Source organism: Xyrauchen texanus, chromosome 39 (assembly GCF_025860055.1).
Source record: "Xyrauchen texanus isolate HMW12.3.18 chromosome 39, RBS_HiC_50CHRs, whole genome shotgun sequence".
Taxonomy (NCBI): domain Eukaryota; kingdom Metazoa; phylum Chordata; class Actinopteri; order Cypriniformes; family Catostomidae; genus Xyrauchen; species Xyrauchen texanus.
In genome coordinates this window covers 25,778,136-25,805,498 of record NC_068314.1, presented here as the reverse complement: position 1 = coordinate 25,805,498, position 27,363 = coordinate 25,778,136, and the positions used below count along the sequence as shown (strand labels likewise).

The 27,363-nt window shown below is 37.7% G+C and overlaps 2 protein-coding genes across 2 annotated transcripts in view; one reads left to right on the top strand and one right to left on the bottom strand.

Annotated features, from left to right (window-relative positions):
* LOC127633040 (chemokine-like protein TAFA-1) overlaps positions 1-27,363 on the bottom strand; it is a 588,934-nt gene that overhangs the window by 195,218 nt on the left and 366,353 nt on the right. The window lies entirely within an intron of this gene.
* LOC127633037 (EGF domain-specific O-linked N-acetylglucosamine transferase-like) lies at positions 32-26,218 on the top strand. The gene is made up of 16 exons (XM_052111897.1): positions 32-101; positions 1,915-2,156; positions 2,909-3,009; positions 6,444-6,552; positions 9,565-9,659; positions 9,792-9,896; positions 10,213-10,319; positions 13,636-13,739; positions 18,100-18,192; positions 18,308-18,379; positions 18,804-18,890; positions 19,656-19,724; positions 19,994-20,055; positions 20,165-20,284; positions 22,212-22,314; positions 23,491-26,218. Exons 2-16 carry the CDS (start codon positions 1,959-1,961, stop codon positions 23,635-23,637), a joined length of 1,572 nt encoding a protein of 523 aa, XP_051967857.1. The 5' UTR covers positions 32-101; positions 1,915-1,958; the 3' UTR covers positions 23,638-26,218.

Genomic DNA, 27,363 nt, shown 5'->3' with positions numbered 1-27,363 from the left:
TGCGGTTAATAATAGTAATGCATGCCGGCTGATAGTTTCCGGTAGTATGGCGACTGCATCCCTCAATGCTCACACTGCTTCCCTTTAGTTTCTCCAAGGAGGTAAGACCAAATTTACTTTAACTAAATTACGGTGACATGTTCGGGTGTGACCGTCTCCTCAGTCCTTAAAGTCTAAACATAGGCCAAAGTTGTGGGCACGTTAATTCATCATTGCGGTTATGTATTTTCTGTAAAAAGGTGGTTCAAATTATTGGTGAGATATCTGTGATGGCTCCTGACTCTGACAACGTGTCAAGCCTTTGTGTCTGCTGCGGTCTCTAACTCTGACTGTATTATACTTATTTTGGCATCGTTATGTGTCGGTGCAGGTCTCTCTCTACGCATAGTGCAGCTTTTGAAAACTTTCCCATTCTTAATTACTGTAGACGCCACGAACCGTTACCATGTATGGGCAGATATTCAGAGGTTTCTAAAATCCAACAGGTTTAGGATAGGTAGTAGATCAAATGGATTAAAGACGCACTGTATAGACAGTTTTAAATAAAGACAGTAGTATTTATTTTTGCAAAAGATTGCTCAATGAATACATTCAATGATTAATTTAAAGTTCTCACTGTCACATTCTATTAGATATGAGAGCTTAAGAATTACATCCACACTTGCACACAGATTTTCCCATGGGGTTTTTTATTGAGCAAGAATCTGTAATTACATTGTCGTAATTACAGGCAACACAGCAATGCAATTAGTTATTTCCCTCACAAAAACAAAAAATCACCATGGTAACCATAGTTTCTGCCTAAATACCATAGATGAGTTATTGTTATTGCAGGAGATCCCTAATACATTTATTAGCATTAACAGTTACTGCAGTTACTGGTTACTGTGGTACATTTTAGGCTGTTTAATTCATAATGGTTGTCACAAAAGTAGCAAATGCTCCCAGCATACTTAAACCATTGTTAATATGGAAGACAACACACGTCACTGACAAGAGCTTTAGGCAATTTTCTATGTTAGGTCAGGTTCACTGGGGTTAGGGAAGGCCCTGCAGCCATTTATGAAGCTTCCTACTACAACGTGCACCAACCCTGCAGCAGCTGAATAGAATAGCCTACATTTGCAGTGTGAATAAATATACTGTAAGTATACACTGATCAGTCACAACATTAAAACCACTGACAGGTGAACATTTATTATCTCATTACAATGGCACCTGTCAAGGGGTGGGGCATATTAGGCAGCAAGTGAACAGTCAGGTTTTGAATTTCATGTGCTGGAAGCAGGAAAAACTGGCAAGCGTAAGGATATGAGCGACTTTGACAAGGATGAAATTGTAATGGCTAGACGACTGGGTAAAAGCATCTCCAAAACGTTAGGTCTTGTGGGGTGTTCCCGGTATGCAGTGGTTAGTACCTATCAAACGTGGTCCAAGGAAGGACAACCAGTGATCTGGCAACAGGATTATGGGTGCCTAAGGCTCATTGATGTGCATGGGGAGCGAAGGCTAGCCAGTCTGGTCTCATCCCACAGAAGAGCTTCTGTAGCACAAACTGCTGAAAAACTTAATGCTGGCCACAATTTTTGCCATAGCTTCTGTATGTCTGTGAATGGCAGCTTGCGTTCCCACAGCTGTTGCATGCCCACAAGCTATGAACAGAATGTGTACTTGTTTTGATATTAATTTCCCTCGTTCCTGGCCTTATTGCTTAAACAATTGAAGGAAAAAGGTCACTTATGCTTCCTGTGGTAGGAGTATCTCATGAGTAAGATCCGTTCATTTAAGGGTTCCCACACTGTAGCTACTTCCAGAGCTTTGGTGTTTGTCCTCCCCTGTAAGTCATTTGTTTTCGTTCTCTAAACACTTTTGTGCTCTGTCTTTCTCTCTCTCTCACCTCATAAATGATTGTAGGTGCTGAGAGCCAGTGTGGTTCCTTCCATGTGGCTTGAGGGAATATGCTGCTGCTAGTAGCTCTGTGGCTAGTCTGTATTTATAAAACCACCTCCACCGCAGACAGTGGCCAGGACACAAGCCACAAACCACAGCTCGACTACGGCAGCCTGGCACTGCCCCAGCAGCATATTCCATTCTATCTGCACAACAACAAGCGTGTGGCCAAACTCTGCAAAGAGGACCCGCTTTGCCCTTTTAAAGTAAGCTGTTTACTTATTTTTAATGTTATGTTTGCTGGATTTGGCATTATATAAGTAGTATACGGTTCTGAAGAGTTTTGTTTTAGCTTGTCAGATGTAACTTGTACAGTTTAGAATTGGGAATAGTAGCTGTTTGTAGCTCGGATTGGTTACAATGCTCAGTGTTGCATTAAAACATTCTAATTAGAACATTTAGACATAACTGGAGTATACCTAAAGCGAATTCTGTAATTGACACTTTTCACAATTAATTAATTGTGGCAGCCTTAATTGTAATCTCAATAATTTTTTGGATTATTTGTGCTGCAAAATTGTACAACTTAAACAATACAGTAACAGTATTTCTTTACTTGATTACTCATTTTTTATATATTGTTACTATATAAAGACTCAAACAAATAGGTTTATTATTTGCTATATTATATACTGTATTTCACTGCTGAATGTGTTTTGTCATAGTTTTTCCAATACTTATTTACTTATTTGTCATTCATTTTTATGTATACATTTTATAATTATTAAATTGTATTAATTCTTCATTGCAAGTTGAGTGAAATGTGAAAAGTCATACTGTATATTGTTAAATATGAATTGTGTATTTTTATTTGGACCCCAGGACAACTAGCAACCATTTTATGGAAGCTAATGGGAATCTGAATTAAAAAAAAATATAGACCAAAAGATGATTATATGTGTGATGTTATGTTGCAATGGGGTACACTGAGCTCTGTCTTCTTTGTTGGCTATGGCAGGATGCTCTGCTGCACAGGAAGGCCTGCTGGGGTTATGAAAAGAATTGCTCTCCAGAGCACAGGTTCAGCTATCCTGTGTGTACCATTCTTGATTCGGGATGGTACGCTTTTCTTCGCTGACCTACTCAAAGTAGTGAAATATAAATATTTTTCTTTAACATTTCTGCACGTCTCACTATTCCTAACTTTCTATTTATGTACAAGTAAGTCCTCATGATGGGTAGTTGATAAATAACATGCACTTATCTTCAAGTATGTATATATATATATATACACTCACCTAAAGGATTATTAGGAACACCTGTTAAATTTCTCATTAATGCAATTATCTAATCAACCAATCACATGGCAGTTGCTCCAATGCATTTAGGGGTGTGGTCCTGGTCAAGACAATCTCTTGAACTCCAAACTGAATGTCAGAATGGGAAAGAAAGGTGATTTAAGCAATTTTGAGCGTGGCATGGTTGTTGCCGCCAGACGGGCCGGTCTGAGTATTTCACAATCTGCTCAGTTACTGGGATTTTCAAGCACAACCATTTCTAGGGTTTACAAAGAATGGTGTGAAAAGGGAAAAACATCCAGTATGCGGCAGTCCTGTGGGCGAAAATGCCTTGTTGATGCTAGAGGTCAGAGGAGAATGGGCCGACTGATTCAAGCTGATAGAAGAGCAACTTTGCCTGAAATAACCACTCGTTACAACCGAGGTATGCAGCAAAGCATTTGTGAAGCCACAACACGCACAAACTTGAGGCGGATGGGCTACAACAGCAGAAGACCCCACCGGGTACCACTCATCTCCACTACAAATAGGAAAAAGATGCTACAATTTGCAAGAGCTCACCAAAATTGGACCGTTGAAGACTGGAAAAATGTTGCCTGGTCTGATGAGTCTCGATTTCTGTTGAGACATTCAGATGGTAGAGTCAAAATTTGGTGTAAACAGAATGAGAACATGGATCCATCATGCCTTGTTACCACTGTGCAGGCTGGTGGTGGTGGTGTAATGGTGTGGGGGATGTTTTCTTGGCACACTTTAGGCCCCTTAGTGCCAATTGGGCATCGTTTAAATGCCACGGCCTACCTGAGCATTGTTTCTGACCATGTCCATCCCTTTATGGCCACCATGTACCCATCCTCTGATGGCTACTTCCAGCAGGATAATGCACCATGTCACAAAGCTCGAATCATTTCAAATTGGTTTCTTGAACATGACAATGAGTTCACTGTACTAAAATGGCCCCCACAGTCACCAGATCTCAACCCAATAGAGCATCTTTGGGATGTGGTGGAACGGGAGCTTTGTGCCCTGGATGTGCATCCCACAAATCTCCATCAACTGCAAGATGCTATCCTATCAATATGGGCCAACATTTCTAAAGAATGCTTTCAGCACCTTGTTGAATCAATGCCACGTAGAATTAAGACAGTTCTGAAGGCGAAAGCGGGTCAAACACAGTATTAGTATGGTGTTCCTAATAATCCTTTAGGTGAGTGTGTGTATGTGTGTGTATATATATATATATATATATATATATATATATATATATACACACACACACACTACCGGTCAAAAGTTTTGAAACACTTTACTGAAATGTTTTTCATGATCTTAAAAATCTTTTGCTCTGAAGGCTTATGCTTAAATGTCTGAAATTAGTTTTGTAGACAGAAATTTTATTGTGCCACCATATAAATTTATTTAATTATAAAACTAAAATTTTACATATATAAAAAAAATAAGTTTTTTTAAGTTGATGATTTGTACCAAATTATAAAGACAATGAGCCAATAAGTGCCCAACATAGATGGAAACTCCTTCAGTACAGTTTAAAAAGCACCCCAGGGTGATTCCTCAAGAAGTGTCAAGAGTACATGTCTGCAGATTCTAGGCAAAGCGTGACTACTTTGAAAATGCTAAAATATAACACAGTTTTGATTTATTTTGGATTTTGTTTAGTCACAACATAATTAACATAGTTCATTTCATTTATGTTATTCCATAGTTTTGATGACTTTACTATTATTCATAAATGTGAAGAAAAAAAAAAATAACTATAATAAAGAATGAGTAAGTGTTTCAAAACTTTTGACCAGTAGTATGTGTATATATATATAAGCTTTTTTTCTGGATCATTAAAACAACTTTCCAAGAAATATCAGTTGACAAAAAACTCCAGAAAACATATGTTGTGGAATAGTTGATGTGATTTAGGAGCTTTTTACAGTGAGATTGTTTAAGAAGTTCACTGGTGTAAGGAAACAGAATGGATTTCATGAACACAGAACAGAATAGGCAACTAAGGGTATAACACAACTTATGTGATATTTGACATGAATGAAAACATGGCTGTGATGCAGATAGACTTACGGTCTCCTCAATGGCATCCAGTGTAATGATGTATTATGAGTAAGGCTGTTGATTTAACGTGTTAATTCAATTCAACTATTTATATTAAAACAATGTGTTAAGAAAATGTATGCAATTAATTATGTCCCCAAAATACAATAGGGAATTTTCTACCATTGGAGCCATTTAAGCTTGAAGTACCGTCTGTTTTCAGCAGGGGGCAGTTAGCAAAACTTCAGCTGAATAAGAATCTTGTAGCTGTAGGGACAACAGACCACAGAAAAGTCTTATAATAATAAATCTGTCTCGGACAGATTTAATTAATTTTATTATAAATTAAATTGGTGTGGACAGTAGGCCAATGACAGGCTTATGTTTAATAATATAGAGATAAACAACATATTGCCTTATAAAGCCTCTTTTTGTATTTTCTTATCAATGATTAACTCGTCTGCCACAATAATGTAATGCATTTTAATTATCTGAATTCTAAAATATAATCTGAATATGATTTGAAATATTTATAATATATATATATATATAATTATATAAATGTAACTATTTATTATTTATTAAACATTGACTATTTATTATGCAATCATATATTTAATTATTGTTGTTTGAGAGTCGTTCTCAGCAAATATTTATGTGATTAATTGCAGTTAATTTGATTAATGAATCGGCATATCATACAGTCATATCTTCAAGCCCTAATTTTGAGAGATGCGTTCTATTGTAAATAATAATAAGTATTCTGGAGGTATTTGGTATTTTACCAATTTTGTCAGCCTTTTGAATTTATGTTATCATAAATATATATATATTATATATATATATATATATATATATATATATATATATATATATATATATATATATATATATATAAACCAACATTAAAATATTAAGGGGACAGTCATATAGAATTATGGGTAAGGGTTAACTTTAAAGGAGATGCTAGGCAGTCTCATGTTACCATTAATTTCCATTGTGTGGAAAAAGATTTTTTCACAGAAAATAAGGAATTCATTTGGATTCTTTGAAACAACATGAGAGAGAGTAAATTATAGATTTTTCATTTTTGGGTGAACTATCCCTTTAAGACCTGACCCTCAATTTAAAGACTACCTGTTCAGAATATATATTCAAAATATAAATAATGGCTGTCTCCCTGTCTTTTTTCTTTAGGGCTAGTTCTATTCAGGCCGCCCAGGAATTGTTCTGGAAGCAGGCAGATTTTGGCTATGTGGGAGAGCGACTCAGTGAGATGAAGACATTGTGCAAGCCATTAAGTCCTGTGAGTTTCCCTCTCTTTCTTTCTATCTCACCTTCCTCTTTGCTCTTTGAACTTCATTATCTCTAAAGCTCACATCTCACGTGCCCAACTGTCTGTTGAAGCCTTTACCTCAGCTGCTCTGTCATTTCTGTGTTAAAGCTGAAGTTCTTGGCCCACTTCCAGAATTTGAGCCACTGAACTTCAGCGCTGAGCTTAAGATGTTGGATTGTATGCTTTTTTTAAATATTACTGCTTCTATTTATTCTTTACATATCCAAGTTATAGTGAGAAAAAATTCAGATCGAACACGTTAGAACAGTGGCAGATACTATTTGCATCCCTATTAAATACTAACATTATTGTCTTTATTTAGAGTTCCACAGACACCCTACACCTACCCCTAAACCTAACCCTAACCTTACCTTAGAAAAATTTAGTAAAATTGTTGTAAAATCATAGAAACATTAAACATGGTTACTGGAATAACACCATAATACAGTAGTAAAATCATGGTCTTCAGGCTAAAAACATGGTTACTCAGTAAAATTATGGTTAATTTTGCCCGAATCAAACTTCTCTAAACTCCTGACATTCACAGTGAGGAAATCAACCTTCATATAATTTTTCATTTATTATTTTAAAGGTGAAATTTGTCATTTCTGCGCTACTAGTGGCACAAAACGGAACTACAAAAATAAAGTATGTTTTCAATCAACCTTAGCCAACACCCCTTAGACTCATCACACCCTTTTGCACTCTCTGATTCCCTATGAACAAATTGGCAATACTAAATAAAAGGTGATAAACGTTTAACGTCGTAATGAACCAGGGCTGAGAAAGAATGTTTTAATGTTATCGTTTTCCCATTAATGTATTAAATTATTATTAATATTATTAGGCTATTATTATTATCAAATGGAAATGACAAATAATTTGTCCCTGTAGACACACAGACAAACGCTTGAAGAAACACTTTATTATATTATTAACAACAGATGATAGAAAAGCCGTCTATGGGCATGTATGACATGCTGTATGGAGGCGTGCAGTCTCGTGGAACACGTACATGTAAAAGCTTCTCACGCTTTCTTTGTTTCTGTCTTCTGATTTTTTTTTGTTGAAAGAACAGTATCGTCTATAAGTGCTGCAAACGACCTCCGACATCTCAGCTTAGGAGCTGCTTTGAATTCCGTCAATTTTCAAACCATGGTATACCGTGAAACCGGTATACCGCTGCAACCCTAGTTCAGTGAACCATTTTTGTGTTGATTTTTATGTTTGTTTTGATTCATTGTCCTGCTGGAAGAACCAAGATTGGCCCATTGTAAGCTTTCTGGCTGGGACAGTAAGGTTTTGATTTTTTTATCTGTTGGTATTTGATAGAGTCTGTTATGCCAGGTAGAAAACTTCTGGCATAAAAACAGCTCTACATAATTCAAGATCCAGCAACATATTTAACCGTGGGCATTGGGCACTTCATCTCTGTGTGCGCCAAACCCATCTCTGGTGTTTGCTGCCAAAAAGCTCTTTTTTTGTTTCATCGGACCATAGAACCCAGTCGCATTTGAAGTTCCAGTAGTGTCTGTCAAACTGAAGATGCATGAGTTTGTTGTTGGATGAAAGCTGAGGCTTTTTTACTTGAAACCCTCCCAAACATCTTGTGGTGATGTAGGTGATGTCTGATATTTTTGGGGGAATATCTGACCTCAAGACCCAACTAATTTCTGCAATTCTTCAGCTGTGATCCTTGGAGATTCTTTGGCCACTTGAACCATCCTCTTGACCGTCCGTGGAGACAATGTGTTACCTCATATATATACCCCTGTGAAAAAGGATGTCATGGCTGAATGATTTCTTGTTCCTAGTCACCCAGGTGCACTAAATGTTTTAAATATGATTGGGAATATACTTCAGATATATTTTACTCATAAGAATTTCTAGGGGTGCCAATAATTGTGGCCAATGTGTTTTGGAGAAAAATATTTATTTAATAATGAAATATTTCCCCTCTTTCTATTGTTTTACTTCAATTAAAGGTTAGAAGTTTGTGAATTTTTTTAATGAAAGATCAAAAGGATAAACTATGCAGATTTGTTTCACAACCTTTGCTCATATTTACCAAGGGTGCCAATATTTTTGGCCACCACTCTAGGTTCTTTGCCAGAGAGATGTTTTCCTTCACAACCGCTGTAAAGCCATCTTTCAAAAAGTTGAACAACACACATTTTAATTGCACTTAATTTTTTTCCAGTTTAATTAGAATTTTTAGTTAAATAAAAAATAAAGTTAAAAGTTTGAAATCAAGGTATCTTGCCTTATTGTGTAGGCTTAACTCTTACCCTGCTTAATGAAAATTACCCCATAGTACCATCTAGTGTCCAACCAGAGGTAGTATGATACATTTGTTAATAATTAATTACTACATGGACCAGCCGTGTAAACGATCATGTCTGTCACTGACTGCGTGACTTCGCCACTTCCTGTGGAGTTTTTTTTTCCGTGAGCAACCGACCAATCGAAACTTGGTCGACCAAGACTATTCTTATCGACTAATGTTTGGTCGACTATTAGTGGGTAGTCCTAGTATTTTGACATAAAAAAGTTACACACGTCACCTTTAATAACAGTAGTATTAAAGAAAAATTTTTAAGAGTGAAGTCAGGAAACTATATGGGAAAAAGTTGGACAAAAGGCGGATTCAAATATGAACAGTCCGCATGAAACTGCAGCGAAACTAGGGGGTGTAGTTTGCCTTCATTTTATGTGTTTCCACCAGACTGTAGTAGTGCAAATAGCCGCTGTGTGGCTGGTGCTATTTAAACCTAGTGCAAATAGTCACTCCTTATTTTTAACTAGACATGGCATCTAACAAACATGACGCACCTGCACGGACGAGGAACAGCGATCAAAAATGTCCATCTTGTGCATATTTAAATAGAAAAACTGCAGAGACGGACGCAAAAACCCATTTGGTGTGAATGGCCCCTCACTCTTTTGAATGTGACTTTTACTGATAAGTTCCGATTTTTAAAGGGAGATTCTTCTCTGAAGTGCACAAGTCATATGCGGTTCTGCAGGGCCACAAATCTGTACCTGGACTTGAGGAATCCCCGCAGAGGTCATGAGAGGTCAGTGGAGGTCAAGGAAAATGCAGATCTGTGTGAAATTGTTTTCTGTCTGATAGAGCTGCTGTGAGAATTTCCTGTCTTAATGACTCTCCACTGTTTCTCTCCATCTCCCTTCCTCTTATGTCACTGCAGGTATAAAGAGGATTTCCTGGAAAAGGGTGAGATTGGTGGTCACTGCAGTCTTAATAGTAAAGCACTAACCTCTGAAGGGACACACAAAAGTCCTCTTCAGTCTTGGTAAATAACCTTTGTCTAAATAAAATCGCTGAAAACATTGATCCATACATAACATTGATTGCGAATAAAAATATTTTGCTTTGGCTTAATGTATTTGTTTCTCCCATTTCAAAACTTATTTCACTATAATACCCTTCTCATACTTACATTGCTTGGATATGCGATAAACATGCAGTATGTAATCTCTGTAATCTGGTGTTGTGGGTAAACTTGATTGTTCACCCAAAAATGAAGATTATGTCATCATTCAATCAGACTTGTATGTACATGCCAAGAATGCCAGTGTTCAGAGACCTCTGGGATATTCCTCTTTTAGGTTTGCTGAATTGCAGACATACTCCGAGCTTGACTTCCTCCCCTCAGTTGATGAGCATTGTGATGTCATAATCGATAGACCCACTGTCTTCATGAAGCTGGATGCAGGTGATCAGTTTATGCATGTGTGGGATACTGGACTTTAGTTAGGGTATATTTAATTTTACATGAATGAATACAAAGCTGTGAAGGATAAAATTACAGTCTGTTCATTAGGTGTTACTGCCTTAAAGAAATAGTCTACCAAAAAATATTTACTCCCACTCATGTCTTTCCAAACCCATATGACTTTCTTTTTTAGGCCGGGTGTACACAGTGCGAGTTCTGACACTTAAGAGGTTGCGAGCCCCTGTGCATGTTACGAGTCAGTTTATCTGATAATTGTACAGATGTAGTGGTACACGACATGACTTTACATCCTGGTTAATTCTGAACAGTCTCATTAATTTTCGTGCTATTTATTATTATAAACATTAAGCCATAGGATGAGATTTTAATTCCTTGTGGCAGTAATAGGTTGTGATTTAGAAATTAAAAAGGCACCTTTTCAGCACCTTTGACTTAAAACTCTCCATCATTTACAAATTTGATTTAAACATTGACTGAAAATAATTCCAGATGATTAAAGATTGAATTTTGAGGGGAGGCTGTTTGGTTTCACGACTACATACATTAATATGTTATGTACTTGGATACTTGGATTTATTCTATGCGTAAACATGATGTTTAGTGCAGAATTCAGATTTATTTTAGTGGACTACCTTTATAATTGTGCTTCAAATGCGCTTGATTCTCATCTGTCACTGCAGATATCAAACATACTAAAGAAGATTCATGAGGTCCTGTCCATGTGAATGCGCTTTACAGCCGCTCGTAGCCAGCAAAGTTTTAAACTTGTTTAAAAGCATTGGTTGAAAGACAGGTAGAACTATCATCCTAGAAGTCCTTGGTTTCACCCAACTCTCACTTGTGGAGTAAATAAAATATTAAATATTATTGTCATGAATCCTGCCTTTGTTGTTCCTCCTACTCAAAACCAGAGGGCTCCATCACTTGAGTATTGAGTTTAACCCTCTGAACTCCATTTCCCATAATCCCCGTACCTTGCACTGATTACCTGCTCACCTGTTCCTCATTTACTCAGCTATTCAAGACGCACTCTCACTCTCTGTCATTGAAAAGTCTTGTTTTGCCGACATTTCTGAGTGTTCGCTGTGTTTATTGAACTCCATGTGTATGATCCTTGACTGTTTACCCTGTTTTGACCAGTTGCTGCCTGCATACTATTACTGCCTTGTTTACCTTGATATAACCTGTGATTGTCTGCCGCCTGCCCTGACCTCTTGCCTGTTTATTGAATACCCCTCTGGACTGCATTTACATTATTGCTGCTGGTGATTTACCCCTACCTGGCATTATTACTACATTTATTGTTATTAAAAGCTGCACTTGGATCTCAACTCCGTTGATTCATCATTACAGAAGATTTTGCCCCAAACCGATCCAGCGGCTTTTCTCAACTAACCACTGAGGTCTCAGCTCCTTCATCAAACCCAGCAGTACACCCGGCCTTAGATAGAACAATTCTCCACACCATGGACCTAGCAACATTCTTCGTTCAATTAAACCAGACGTACTTATCAGGAAAGGAGTACTCCCATTTATTTTCCACTGTTGCCATCCACACTGGTTTTGATGATGCCTTTCTGAAATCTATATACAGAATCAGACTTTCAACACACCAGTGGAGAGAATAGCCGGAGACCGGAGATTACACTTGGGAGGAATATGTGAGGCTAGTACTCGACACACTTGCCACATAGGATCCTCCTCTCACAATCCCGGTTCCAGCTTCCGAGTCAGCCATGTATGAGTCTTCTCCATGCCATGTCACGGCAATGCCTCAGCCTGCTCCATGCCATGTCTCTGAAATGCCTCAGCCTGCTCCATGCCATGACGCGGCAACGCCTTAGCCTGCTCCATGTCACGGCAACGCCTCAGCCTGCTCCATGCCATGTCGCGGCAACGCCACAGCCTGCTCCATGTCACGGCAACACCTCAGCCTGCTCCACGCCATGTCACGTCCACGTCTGTGTCTGCGCCACGCCATGTCACAGTCACGTCTGTGTCTGCTCCAAGCGTCTGCACCACGCCATGTCACAGCCACGTCTGTGTCTGCTCCACGTCATGTCACAGTCACGTCTGTGTCTGCTCCACGCCATGTCACAGCCACGTCTTGAGTCTGCTCCACGTCATGTCACAGTCACGTCTGTGTCTGCTCCACGCCATGTCACAGCCACGTCTGAGTCTGCTCCACGCCATGTCACAGCCACGTCTGAGTCTGCTCCACGCCATGTCACATTCGCGTCTGAGTCTGCTCCACACCATGTCACAGCCACGTCTGAATCTGCTCCACCCCATGTCACAGCCATGTATGATTCTGCTCCACGTCCATCCTTCTGCGACTCAGTGCTCCACTCATTCCGCAGCCCCGGTCTTGAGGTCCTTCACGGCCCTTGTCTCCAACTGTTTTGACCCGTTGCTGCCTGCATACTATTACTGCCTTGTTTAACTGAATATAATCTATGAATGCCTGCCCTGCCCTCTTGCCTGTTTATTGAATACCCCTCTGTACTACCTTTGAAATTACTGCTGCTGGTGATTTACCCCTGCCTGTCATTATTACTATGTTTATTGTTATTAAAAGCTGCACTTGGATCTCAACTCCGTTGACTCATCATTGCAATAATATAATAAAATATCAAATATTGTGTATATATCATTATATTAGATGCTACATGGTGCTAAATGTAGCCCTCGAATGACCTTTCTGTTGAATCCTTCTCATTACAAACGTGTCAAATCTACATGAGCACTCAGCTTTCATAGATTGTGCAAGTTGTAATGCCTTCTCCTGATTGGTCAACTTCACAGAGATAGCCAAATCAGCTCGTTCAACCACACCTCATGAATTCAAGCCGACTAACTAACAAAATGTAATATATTTTTATGTTCAGATTTTGAAGCCTGTTGCGCGTTTATGACTGCATGAGTGAAGTTTGTGGCGCTAAAACAATGCAAGTTATCGGTAAGGGTAAATTATGAGTAAAGAGTAAATTGACACAATTTTATTTTTTGGGTTGAAATATTACTTTAATGTCCTAGACCAATTCTAAGTTTCACAATCCATGTTTTCAAAATTGTAAATGTATTTTCAATGACATTGAACAGAATTGTTCTATCCCTCAGAGGCTCATTTTCAGTTGAAATATATCTCAAATTAAATATGGCGTCTAACCTGATTAATGTTCATGGGCCTTTTTATGTTTATCTTTCACAGAGGTTTAGGCTCACATGCTTTGTGATTTTTTTTTTTTATAAATAAAAATTAATGCCCTTTGTATGTTTCATTTGTATTTTGCAGGAGTTAACATGTACCATCACTTCTGTGACTTTGTTAACCTATACATCTCCCAACACCTGAACAATTCCTTCAGCCGTGACATAAACATTGTCATGTGGGACACGGTAAGTGTTCTAAAATGCTCAAAAACATGAGGACCTGGAGCACTTGTTACAAACAAAAGTTTTACTTGGAAAACATAGTATCTGAAGGTTTGATTTTGAATGTACTACCTCTGTTTTAGGTGGTCAATTGCTGAAAAAATAAAGAGGAAACAGTGGGCAGAAAATAGAGTGACTTATGAGGAAACCTTATCCTGCCTATTGTTCAGGCAGTAGTGTTTCAAGGATGAGGAAGAGAGGGAAGAATGATGGGGTGTGGAGAAGGAGGGAGGCTTTTTCATGAAACAATGTGACTGAGTGTGCCAAATAAAACCCACCTAAAAATAAAAATAGAGCTAATATTTTTTATTTTCTTAACATTATTTCCATGATGCCAGACTTTGAATTATGCTGTTGGATTGTTGCTTTGGTAGTACATTAAGAGAAATTAAGAAAATAAGGATTAGAAACTGTAATCCAAACAGGTTTAGGAGAGTATTAGGTAAAACAGCATCTATTAGCTAGATTGGTAAGGCCACATCCACACTAATTCGTTTTTGTTTGAAAATACATAAATTTTTCTGCGTATAAGCCTCCACCAAAAATAGATGGGTGGTGACATAATGGGCTAAAACACATAACTGGTAAGCAGAAGGTTGCTGGTTCGATCCCCACAGCCAATAGCATTGTGTCCTTGAGCAAGGCACTTAACTCCCAAGTTGCTCCAGGGGGATTGTCCCTGTAATGAGTGTACTGTAAGTCGCTTTGGATAAAAGCAAATGTAAAATGTAAATCTTAGCAAACTGAAGACAGAGTTTTCAAACTTTAACGGATTAGTATGGACGTGTCCTAAATCTAAGGATTCAAAGACAATACCTAGATTTGGGAATGTAGCTAGATCTTAAATAGTCATACTTATATTAGCACAGAGTTTAGCATTTGTGCATTTCTTTCAGATCAAGTTTAGACTGGCAAGTTTCAAGACAATGATTGTATGTGGTATTTGGGGTTTAACTTAGATTTTCAGGTCTGTTTGAGTGATTAAAGGGCTAGCTCACCCAAAATTTTAATTCTCTCATGATTTACTCATCCTCCTGGCATCCCAGATGTGTATGACTTTCTTTCTTCTGCAGAACACAAATTAAGATTTTACAAGAATATTTCAGTGAATGGGTGCCAACATTTTGAAGCTCCAAAGTGAGCAAAAGTATTCCATATGTCTCCAGTGGTTAAATCCATAATTTTTAAACCAATATGGTACTGGCCGATATGCAGGAAGAAAGTGAATCTCAAAAAATAAAAGAAGGAGAAGGTGAAGGGAAAAGGACTAAAATATTTACAGTGCATCCGGAATGTATTCACAGCACTTCACTTTTTCCACATTTTGTTATATTACAGCCTTATTCCAAAATTTATTAAATTCATTATTTTCCTCAAAATTCTACAAACAATACCCCATAATGACAACATGAAAGAAGTTTGTTTAAAATCTTTGCAAATGTATTTAAAAAAAAATCACATAAGTATTCACAGCCTTTGCTCAATACTTTGTTGAAGCTCCTTTGGCACCAATTACAGCCTCAAATCTTTTAGTGTATGATGCTTCAAGCTTGGCACACCTATTTTTGGGCAGTTTCTCCCATTCTTCTTTGCAGCACCTCTCAAGCTCCATCAGGTTGGATGGGGAGTGTAGGTGCACAGCCATTTTCAGATCTCTCCAGAGATGTTCAATCGGGTTCAAGTCTGGGCTCTGGCTGGGGCACTCAAAGACATTCACAGAGTTGTCACGTAGCCACTCCTTTGTTATATTGACTGTGTGCTTAGTGTCATTGTCCTGTTGGAAGTTTAACCTTCTCCCCGGTCTGAGGTCCAGAGTGCTCTAGAGCAGGTTTTCATCAAGGATGTCTCTGGTATATTGCTGCATTCATCTTTCCCTCGATCCTGACTAGTCTCCCAGTTCCTGCCGCTGAAAAACATCCACACAGCATGATGCTGCCATCACCATGCTTCACTGTAGGGATGGTATTGGCCAGGTGATAAGAGGTGATAAGATAATTCAGGCTAAAGAGTTTCAAGGCTTTGTTTCATCAGACCAGAGAATTTTGTTTCTCATGGTCTGAGAGTCCTTCAGTTGCCTTTTGGCAAACACCAGGCGGGCTGTCATGTGCCTTTTACTGAAGAGTGGCTTCCATCTGGCCACTCTACCATACAGGCCTGATTGGTTGAGTGCTGCAGAGATGGTTGTTCTTCTGGAAGGTTCTCCTCTCTCCACAGAGAAATGCTGATCCCTGTCAGAGTGACCATCGGGTTGTTGGTCACCTCCCTCACTAAGGCCCTTCTCCCCCGATAGCTCAGTTTGGCCCGGCGGCCAGCTCTAAGAAGAGTCCTGGTTGTTCCAAACTTCTTCATTTACTGATGATGGAGGCCACTGTGCTCATTGGGACCTTCAATGCTGCAGAAATGTTTCTGTACCCTTCCCTAGATCTGTGCCTCAATACAATCCTGTCTCTGCGGTCTACAGACAATTCCTTCATGGAGGACTTCATGGCTTGGTTTGTGCTCTGACATGGGACATTATATAGACAGGTGTGTGCCTTTCCAAATCATGTCCAATCAACTGAATTTACCACAGATGGACTCCAATCAATTTGTAAAAACATCTCAAGGATGATCAGTGCAAACAGGATGCACTGTTTGAGTGTCATGTAAAGGCTGTGAATACTTATGTACATGTGATTTTGTTTGTTTTTTATTTTTAATAACTTTGCAAAGATTTCAAACAAACTTCTTTCACGTTGTCATTATGGGGTATTGTTTCAAGAATTTTGAGGAACATAATGAATTTAATCAATTTTGGAATAAGGCTGTAACATAACAAAATGTGAAAAAAGTGAAGCGCTGTGAATACTTTCCGGATGCACTGTATCTGTTTCTCACCCACACCTATCCTATTGCTGCTGAAGATATGGATTTAAACACCAGAGATGTCTAGAGTACTTTTATGTGGCCCTATTGTGAATTGTGGAGCTTCAAAATGTTGGCACCCATTCACTTGCACTATATGGACCTACAGAGCTGAGATATTCTTCTAAACATCTTCATTTGTGTTCAGCAGATGTAAGAAGTCATATACATATGGCATGAGTTAATGATGAGAGAATTTTTATATTTGGGTGAACTAACCCTTTAATAATCACAGTAAATATTTCAATGGGTTTATTCCTTAAGTCTAAAAGAATAATACAAGATTATGTCTCATTGCAATACTGGAATTATTCACCCGTATGATGTTCCAAACTTGTGTGACTTTCTTGCTTCTGTAAAACATAAAAGAGTACATTTTGTTGAATGGGCAACTTTTACTGCAGAGATTATCATTCTACTGTATATCGGCAATTTTTCAGATATACTGTAAATAGGGATACTCGTTGCACAATAGTTTTTGTTTCTTCATACATATTACTCAACACAACTATGGTAGAGTGTGAGCGGCAGGGTAACTTGCGTACAGCAATGGTGCATTCTAAAAAACGGTATTTTCTATGAAGGTACGCAAACTGACGCTCCGGCGTCTGTTGGCATTGCCCAGCTACGTGGCTCTTTTCGTCAGGTGTGCAACCGACTTCAGTAAATGTTATATCACCCTTTGTGGTCTCTCAAAGCTATTACGCTAGACTACATTAAACGGAAGGCTATCTCTAAGTGAATTGGAATGCACACAAATTAAGTTTCTAATTTAAATGCCGAAAACATTTTATATATTGATGCTTCAAAAACATATAAGAAATTAAAGTTCTGAACAATAATCGATTTATCGATAGTTGATGACATTCCAAGTCCAGAGTGATCTTTTCACACAGGGTGAAAATCAAGCTCCAAAAAGGAAAAAAATAAAAAAAATAAAAACCTGACATAAACATACCATAAAAGAGATTCCTATGACTCAGCAATTACTTTAAAAAGTACTTGTGTGTCTTGTGACCAATCTTGACTTGCTTAATTTTGTAGATTCGGAAGCATGAATGAGATTTGAAAGCTATAACATAAGGCAAGACTTTCAAATAGTGATAAATATTTTAATCTGTTCAGTCAGTGTACATCTTCAGAAATGGTTGTAATATATTTTAGTCGCATTGACTTCTTTGCTTTTTTTTTTGTTTTGGTGCTTTTTTGTCTGTCCCCATTCTCATATATTGTATGGAAAAGAACACTCAGGACATATTTTTTAGTGGTCCATGGATACAAGAAATTCAATCCAGTTTGAAGTAACATGAAGAGTAGTAAATGGGTGGACTAATCCCTTAATTCAAAGCTATTTTTTATCATTCAATTTAACATAAATTAAAGAAAAGGTTAATGCAATGAATTTTGTTTTGTCTAGCAGAGTGCGTATGGGTATGGAGACCTGTTCAGTGAAACATGGCAGGCTTTTTCGGATTATGACACAATTCACCTCAAAAACTTTGACTCCAAAAGGGTAAAATACTTTTACGTTATATCGCATGACCTTCTCTCACATGTGCCACTTTTCCAGTTAATATACAAGTTCATATTATTATTAATATGCAATTTAAAGATAATATTTTTCACAGGTGTGTTTCAGAGATGCATTTTTCTCTCTCCTTCCAAGAATGCGATATGGTCTTTTCTACAACACCCCCCTTGTACGTATCCTAATCATAAACACACATACAAAAAACATTGCTTGAATCATTTCTGTGGCATTATGCCGTTACCTTTCCAAAATCCTAGTTGCTAGTCATGCTCCTTCGCTATTTTTCCTTAACTGTATTAACTATTGTGCTCACTTTTATTTTCCCAATTTGCATTTGTTCATTTTGGCTCTATAATTACTGTCATCTGTCTATGTTTATGCATCTCTACATGGCATTGTTGGAAGCTGTGGGTGTCATATAGAATATTTGCCTTGTATGAGATTTAACTTATCTGGTGCTGTTGCTTAAATCATCCTGATATTTATGATTCTGTCACAATGTATGTGCAAATGGCATGTGGTGTGAGTGCTAGATATAACCGATAAATACTTTTGTGTCTGTTTTTTTGCAATATGTTTGTGTGCTTTGATAGATCTCTGACTGCCACAGTGAGGGGATGTTCAGGGCATTTTCCCAGCATGTCCTTTATCGACTCAATGTCCCGCAAGAGGGACCCAAGGTAATAATATTGCCCAATGCATAAACGCACACTAAAATATTCTCATAATAGTAATGCTTCTTGTACTGTATACTTGAACACACTTGTTTCTTGCAGTCATTTTTTAACTGTTATATGCTACATTGTTTCGTTGGGCTGCAACATACAGCTGGCATAAATCTGTGGCAACAGGAATGTGTGTGTGTGTGTGTGCGTGCGTGCATGTGCGTTGTGTGTGTGTGTGTGTGTGTGTGTGTGTGTGTGTGTGTGTGTGTGCGCACACTTGGCCCTGACCCTATTTCAGCTACTCATCAAATCACTCAGACTCACCCCTTTGTCTTCCTGACACATTCACACATAGATGTCACATTTATAGAGAAAAAAACCCATAAAATATTATTTAGTATATGCCATAGTATCAATAGTCTGTGCCACAGGCTCTTATGTAGGTGGATTTGCAATAATGTTTATATTATGAGGTCATATAATCACTGCCATGGTTATTCGATCTGTCACTAGATGGTGCTGTTGTACAACTTATCCCTACTTGTTGTCAGTGTGTTTGTCTTGTTAATGTGGGAGCCCAGTTCCGTCTTCTCACACACACTATTTACATTTGCTTTCTCTTTCCCACCTAAATGTATAGTTTAATGAATAATAATCATTATGAATGCATATTGAAAATGGATTATACATGTTCTAAAAATATATCTTCAGACACAAACATATTGTACTGTATATCTGAATACATATGACATCTAAATGGAATGTCTTTTACTTTGTCAGGAGGGCCAAGTTCGTGTCACACTGTTGGCAAGAAGCACTGAGTACCGTAGGATAATAAACCAGCAGGAGGTGAGAAGCTCTTTCTTTCTGTCTTTTGCTCATCATTGATTTATCACTCTGGTTCATTAACTGCCCATTTAAACTCTTATTTTCTGGAGACCCCTGCTTGGTAAAAAGCCTCAATTTACTTGGCCTCTGTCCACATGAGTGTGAAGTCTCGTTGATCACCCTGTGAATCCCTGGTGTGTGTGTGTGTGTGTGTGTGTGTGTGTGTGTGTGTGTGTGTGTGTGTGTGTGTGTGTGTGTGTGTGTGTGTGTGTGTGTGTGTGTGTGTGCAGCTTATAAATGCACTGAAGACGGTGCCTTTATTTGAGGTCAAACTGGTGGATTACAAATACAAGTGAGTAGTTTAGTCTTTCTTGTTTTTAAATGGAGCAATTTTTTGGAGATAGTTGATTTGATGTTTGCATTAGGCTCAGCACTGATTGAAAGGTGACGTGTGTTCGTAGAGAGATGCCGTTTCTGGAGCAGATCCACATCACACACAACTCTGATATCTTCATTGGGATGCATGGAGCCGGACTGACGCACCTCCTCTTCCTTCCCGACTGGGCCGTCATATTTGAATTGTACGTGGCAAGTGTGCTTCTCTGCTCTTGATTTAATCTGTGTGTTCAACTTTGTCCATTGAAGTGTTTTTTACCTTCAAGAATGTAAATACTTGCATGACAATTTTAAAGTGCCACAAACAAGGCACTAAAAAAAGTTACTTTACTATAAGGTTCTATTTGTTAACGTTAGTAAGTGCATTAGCATGAATTCAAAATGAACAATATATTTTTGACAGCATTTTTTTAATCTCAGTAATGTTAGTTTATGTAAATGCAATATTTAGTAATAGTTATTGGTTCAGAATACATTAACTAATGTTAACATATGCAACTTTAAATGAAACAAATATATTAGTAATTGGATATGTTGAAATTAACATTAACCAAGACTAAAGGTTAACTAAACCCTAAACCAACTTTTTTTAGTTAATGATCTGTAAGCATGGGGCTTTATTAGTACTGGTCATTGATTCAAGTAATTTTTTTGACATTTGTGTATAAAGTGTTTTAATTCTACAATATATGGTGTAAAAACATCTGAGTTCCCCCCCCCCCCCCGCTCAGCCCCGCACTCGGTTCGTTCCCTCTATCCCCGCCGGGGTCTGCCCACTTTTCCTGCATTTTCAAATATTTCTAGTGGGTGGAGTCAGACTCTGAGCAGGTGTTTAGTTACCCTTTAATACAGTAAGTGCTGTAAATGTATTGTTCATTGTTAGTTAATGTTCTTAAATGTTTTTAACTTTTAACATTGTTTGTTAATGTTATGAATGGCTTATGAGCAGTTTATGGTGACCAACTGCAGTGTTTAAATTTAGGATTTTGGATATAGGATTTAGCAACTTCTTTTTGAAACATAATTTGCTGGAAAAATATGCTTGTGCTATCTTTAAAATAATTACCACTTGGATTGATAATGTAAATCCTGCATATATATTAGATATGGCTGTGAATCGATTAAATCAAAGTTCAGTTTTCTGTGAATAATCACGATTACATTATGGTACATGATACATTAAAACAAACATATATAAAAAACCATCATGAACACATTTAATTTATATTTTTTCTCAAAAGTTCATTTATTTTAATTATTTAATATGTATGCAACAATGTTTTTACATTTTTTTTGGCAGTTAGTTAATCTTTGATACAAGTATATGTATACATACATGCCATAAAATAATTGGGCATGCTGTAATTAAAAGTTAGTTTGGCATTTTCCAGTGGACTTTTTCTTAATAATAGGATCAAATGAGCGGATTCAATTAATATCAAACTTTATTGGCAAGAGAAACTTAAAGAGTACATTGCCAATGCACTATCAGACACTATACATACAGCTATAAAACATGTTGAATGCTGAAGTTTAATTTGCTGAAGTTAAAAATCTCAAGACTTTTATTATCTCTGGCTGCCATTCAGTATTTACATGTATACCTGGCAGTAGCTTGCTGAATGTCCAGGTCCTTCTCTGTCTCTATCGTGCACACACTTCAGTCTCTGTTTTGCTGTTTTGCTTTTGACACTGGTTCAGATGAAAGCCAGTGAGTGTTTTCGAGCGATGCAAAGAGGTACGGCAGCTTACCTGTATCTCTTGCACGCTTGGTCCACCTCTTGCGGGTAAAGTGTCCATTCTCCGTTCAGCAAATCTGCTCCCTTGTTTATTATGCATCTGGGCAGAGCGAGGCCAGGAAGATAAGTGGTGAATGAGGTCCACCTATGTGCCACACAACCTTCTGTGCTTTACTAGTCTAATGTACAGCATGTTTGTTATGGAGGAGGGAAGTGTGTCTAACTGAGCTGTGTCTGGCTCTGACTGTGTGTGTGTGACAGTGAAATACAGCCTAATTAAACAGTTATCCATCAAACAGAGTCTGTGGTGGCTTTGTTGGCCGCTGCCTGCTAAGTTTGGGAGATAAAGCATCCCTCTTTCTTTATGCCACAGGTACAACTGTCAAGATGAGAGCTGCTACCGTGATCTGGCCCGACTGAGGGGAGTCCAATATATGACTTGGCAGAAAAGGGACAAAGTGTTCCCCCAGGATAAGGTGAAGAGAGCACACACACACACACACACACACACACACACACACACACACACACACACACACACACACACACACAAGTTTTGTTGATGCGGCTATCCTTATGAGGACTCTCCATAGACATAGTGATTTTTATACTGTACGAACTATAGATTATATACCCTAACCCAACCCATAAATCTAACCCTCACAAAAAAAACTTTCTGCATTTTTACTTTTTCAAAAAAACATTGTTTATTATGTTTAAGTGATTTGAATTAAGGGGACACTTGAAAATGTCCTCAAACCACATTTATAGCATGGTACCCTTGTAATTACCAGTTTGTAACCTAAAAAAAACCAACCAGACATGCCCACACACACAAACACAACAAAGACAAAGATCCCCCATTTAGCCTTAACAGACTGTAGGGGCAAGTGCTGTTAGCAAGCACCTATGAAGGCCTCATTTTATGCTGAGTCGACCTAGGGGAGGCCCGGGACTGGTTCAGATAATCGTCACAGGTGTTGGCCATGAGCGGGAATCGAAATCGGGTCGCCAGGTTCGTAGCGCAGCACGCTAACCGCTACACTACCGCTCCACTCGGTCTACAGTAACTCAGATAACTGCTCTGTACAATTGTGATGAGAAGAATATCATCTCCGATTGCTATTCTGAGACACGGGTTGGCGCTGTTTTGGCAGGTGGTTTTTATGTTGTTGCTGATCGGTGTATAGCATTGAAATGACTTTCTGTGTAAGTGATGATACTATATTTGTACTTATAATTAAGTTTTCGGACACGTAAGCCACACTTCAAAATATACGGATATTATTGCATTAGATAGCAAAATATTAAACCAGGTGGTATTTATTTAAAGAAAGGGAGGACATAGTACAAGCATACTTGTCAAGCAAAACATTTCATAAAATAAGTTTTTTTTTGGTTTTAAATGATAAAACAATACTACCATGTAATGGCAAAACACAGAAACAACACAGTGGGAACAGTTGAGTAATTGCACAACAAAAAAGTGAAGTTAGTTCTGAGAAAAGGTCCACCATCATTTGTTTGCAGATATCTCTTCTTTTAATATTTTAATTTAATGCAATGAAATTTATATTTTGTTAAGTGGGGCCATTGCACATGCATAATATCCCACTGATTTACTAATATTTCCTAATTTTTGTCTGTTTCAGGGTCATCACCCTACTATTGGAGAACATCCTAAGTTTACCAACTACTCTTTTGAATTAGAGGAGTTCATGCGGTTAGTCCTGCTGGCGGCTGAACATGTGACCCGGCACCCAGAGTGGCGTGCAAAACAAGCCAGAGATGAGCTGTAGGCCATAAGCCAGCAGAGCATACACATAGCTGAACACACTCAAACTATCCCTCCACTCCTAAAATTGTAGCTACGCTTTACCTACTAAAGTGTCTAATATGTGAATGCACATTTTAAATTAAGATTGTGTGAGTGTATGTGTTTTATATATTTAGTTTGCGCTGTTATTGATTCTCTGGCTGTTATGGTGGCACCTGGAGGTACTGAGTAGCTCACTAATGAGCGCACACCTCACAACTTTATTGGAAGGTATATTGGTTTGAATGGTCATTTTGGTGTTCTAATATACCTCTCCTCAAGTATGTGTGGACATTGAGCTTTTGTTTTTGCTGAGGCTACACTTTATAGCTGATTTGAGTGGAGTTCTATGATTTGTTTTAGAATGACTTTGATTAGAATTTTTTAACCCAAGAAGCAAATTCTAGGTCATCAGATCATTCCAAGCATTGAAAACATACACCGACATAAACCACGCTGGACAGTTGTGGTGAGAACAATATAATCTCAGGACGCTATTCTGAGGTGCAAGTTGGCGCTGTTTTGGCGGCACAAGGAGGACCTACACAATATTAGGCAGGTGGTTTTAATTTTGTGGCTTTGTGATTAAGTAATCTATATTTGGGTACAGAACAGCTGTTGAGTATGTGCATTGGCACATACTTTGGTGCAGTGCTGCCCAAAACTATTCTCGGACTCTTTGTGACTCTTGCATTAGTGTAGTTGATTACTTTATTTCGTATAACACTCAAGTCACATTTACAGAATATTACTTTTAATTATTAATATTAATGGAGATTACTTGAGTTTCAAATTTATGCATTTATGTAGCCAGGGAAAGTTGTAATTTTTTAAAGTGAAATCTATGTTTCCAGTCCTGTTGCTCTCATTGAAGTATTCATTCAGTATTCTATTTTCCAAGTTTCTTTTTTTTTTTTTTTTCAGTATTTCGATTCTCAGACACTCCAAAAATTATATTTGATCAGAATTGATTTCTGAATTTATTTCTGAATTGTAAGTTCTTTTCCTATTCTTGTTTTAGTTCAATCTACTTCATGATTTTCTTATAATTATGTTTTAAAGAATATAATTTGGGGTTTTGATACTGACCATTTTGAATTGTAATACATTTGGAAATTGAAATTAAGCTATTTAAAACATTTTGTATAGAGGTTTCATCATTATACCATTCTCACATACAGTACATTGACAAATAAATAAAATGTTATTTATGAAATTTACGTAATCTGTTTGTAATCATAAATCATTTTATGAGAGCTTGATCCATGTGCCTTTCAACAAGGTTCATCAAAAGCTTATTAGGATTCAGTATTTATAGGCTATATATATGAAAAGGTATATCAAATTTACAATTAAAAAATGCACTGGTTCATATAGTTCTGGAGTGCATTAAAGGGCTAGTTCAGCCAAAAATGAAAATTCTCTCATTATTTACTCACCCTCATCCCATCCCAGATGTGTATGACATTCTTTCTTCTGCTGAACACAAAGGAAGATATTTAGAAAATCTGAGCACTGTTGGTCCATTCAGTGCAAGTGAATGGTAACAAGAACTTTGAAGCTCAAAAAGCACATAAAGGTTGCATAAAAGTAATCCATAAGACTCCAGTGTTTAAATCCATATCTTCAGAAGTGATATGATAGGTGTGGGTAAGAAATGGATCAATATTTAAGTCTTTTTACTATAAATTCCCAGTAGGTTGCGATGTGCACGAAGAATGTGAATCGCTAAAAAAATGGAAGAAGAAAAACTCTAAGAAGTGAGTGCTTAGGAGGGCTGGTGAAAATGAACATTATAGTGAAAAAAGGACTTAATATTGTTCTGTTTATCACCCACATCTATCATATAGCTTCTGAAGACATGGATTTAACCACTGGAGTTGTTTTGATTAATTAAATGCTGCATTTATGTGCATTTTGGAGCTTCAAAGTTCTGTTCACCATTCACTTGCATTGATTGGACCAACAAAGTAACTTTCTAAAAATCTTTGTTTGTGTTCAGCAGAAGACAGTCATACACATCTGGGATGGCAAGAGATAATTTTCATTTTTTTTTAATGAACATTTACTTAAAGGTAAAATTTTTGCCCAAAATGTCTGCAGAGTGTGAATTTTTTGTTTGTTTTGTTTTGGTGAGGGGTGATGGGTTAGTGGATGAAGGTGATTTCAGACCAAGGAGCTCTAGGGTCAGGCAATGAAGTGGCTTCTATTAACAAGCAGCAAGCAACCATAATGATATGTGGTGCAAGAAGAGAGCAACATGTAAAGTTGAACATGAAAACCTCCTCAATTTGGTTTTACCAAAGCACACAATAAGATACTTTCAAAAACATTGTGAGCAAAATCTTCAGGATTCAAGAAGCTTCAATAAATAGCACAACTTCTCTTCTGGTAACAATGTTGAAAGTGTTAATTTTATGCATCCTTGATTTTTTTTTTTTAAAGGGTGAAAAAAAAATGATTGTGAAAAAAAAATGTCACGTGCCTAGGTGGTGATGAGCCCTGTCTTTCAACCATGTGGAAATTATTTGTTTTATATGTAGTCTGTCTTTCGTTTTCTGTGTTTCTAACTCAATGTTTTTCTTTCATAAAAAATTCTTTGAACTCAAACCTCCAGACACCCTCTGCCACAGGTATTTCATGGCCGCAAGATGGCGGTAGAACACCATTAATGAGTCAGTCGAATTTGTCTCACACCAGTCCAGTCAGTGCCTGTTGCAACTTATTCTCGTGCGCTGTATTGATCATACTTCACCGTTTATTGTGGGAAAGTGTGTGATAGTAATAATGTGAAATGAGAATCTATTCAAGTTGATACATGTATTTATTAGTAGAACAATAGTCGCTCTTTCTTACCCTCTCTTTTCCGCGATCCCTACCTTGCGCACACTCTTTGTCAGAGGTAAATGATGAACTAATGTTGCTTTCATTGTCTCGGTTGTTAGAGAGAGGCTAAATGAGCACGTGCTCGAACACAGGCGCCGCTCGCGGTGGTCTGCACGCGCGCTGTAATTACTCCTAATAAGAGAAGAGTTATAGTCTCGCGCATGAAGGATTATTCTCCGTCTTACTTCTTTCTAATGATTAACCTCATATACATGTAAGAACGGCAGCCTTTTCCCGTCCTGTCTTACTCTTTCTCCATGCGCGGGTGACCTTATTTTGTCGTTTAAAAGTAATGTCACTGGTGGAATTATTGGGGAGTGAGCAATTATTACCGCCCTCCTTCCCCTGCACGCGTACTGGGGAAATGCTTCCTCAAATCCCATATCCTCACAACACACTATCGTGTATATAAACACTCCTGGTGTGACTTCTTCAAGTCTGGAGTTGTTACATTAAATTAGAAAAATATTAACTGTAGTGCATGACAATTTAACAAAAACGCACACACACACGTATATATATATATATATATATATATATATATATATATAAACGCATTCATTTAATAAATATATAAAAATCATCTCATGAAGGGAAGAAAATATCCACTGAACAGAAATAAATCAATTACCAACGGCTCATCTTACATACGCACTTCTACAGGCCTCCCACAAAGCAAGAAAACGTTCTCTTTCTGGGATAAATGTGGAAATATTGATTGTTTTGGAAGAAATATTACTCAAATTATGATCAGACATTTCCATAATTCTCAAGGAAGAAGTCTCAACGGGGATCCTGTATCACAAGCCATCTGATAAAAGAC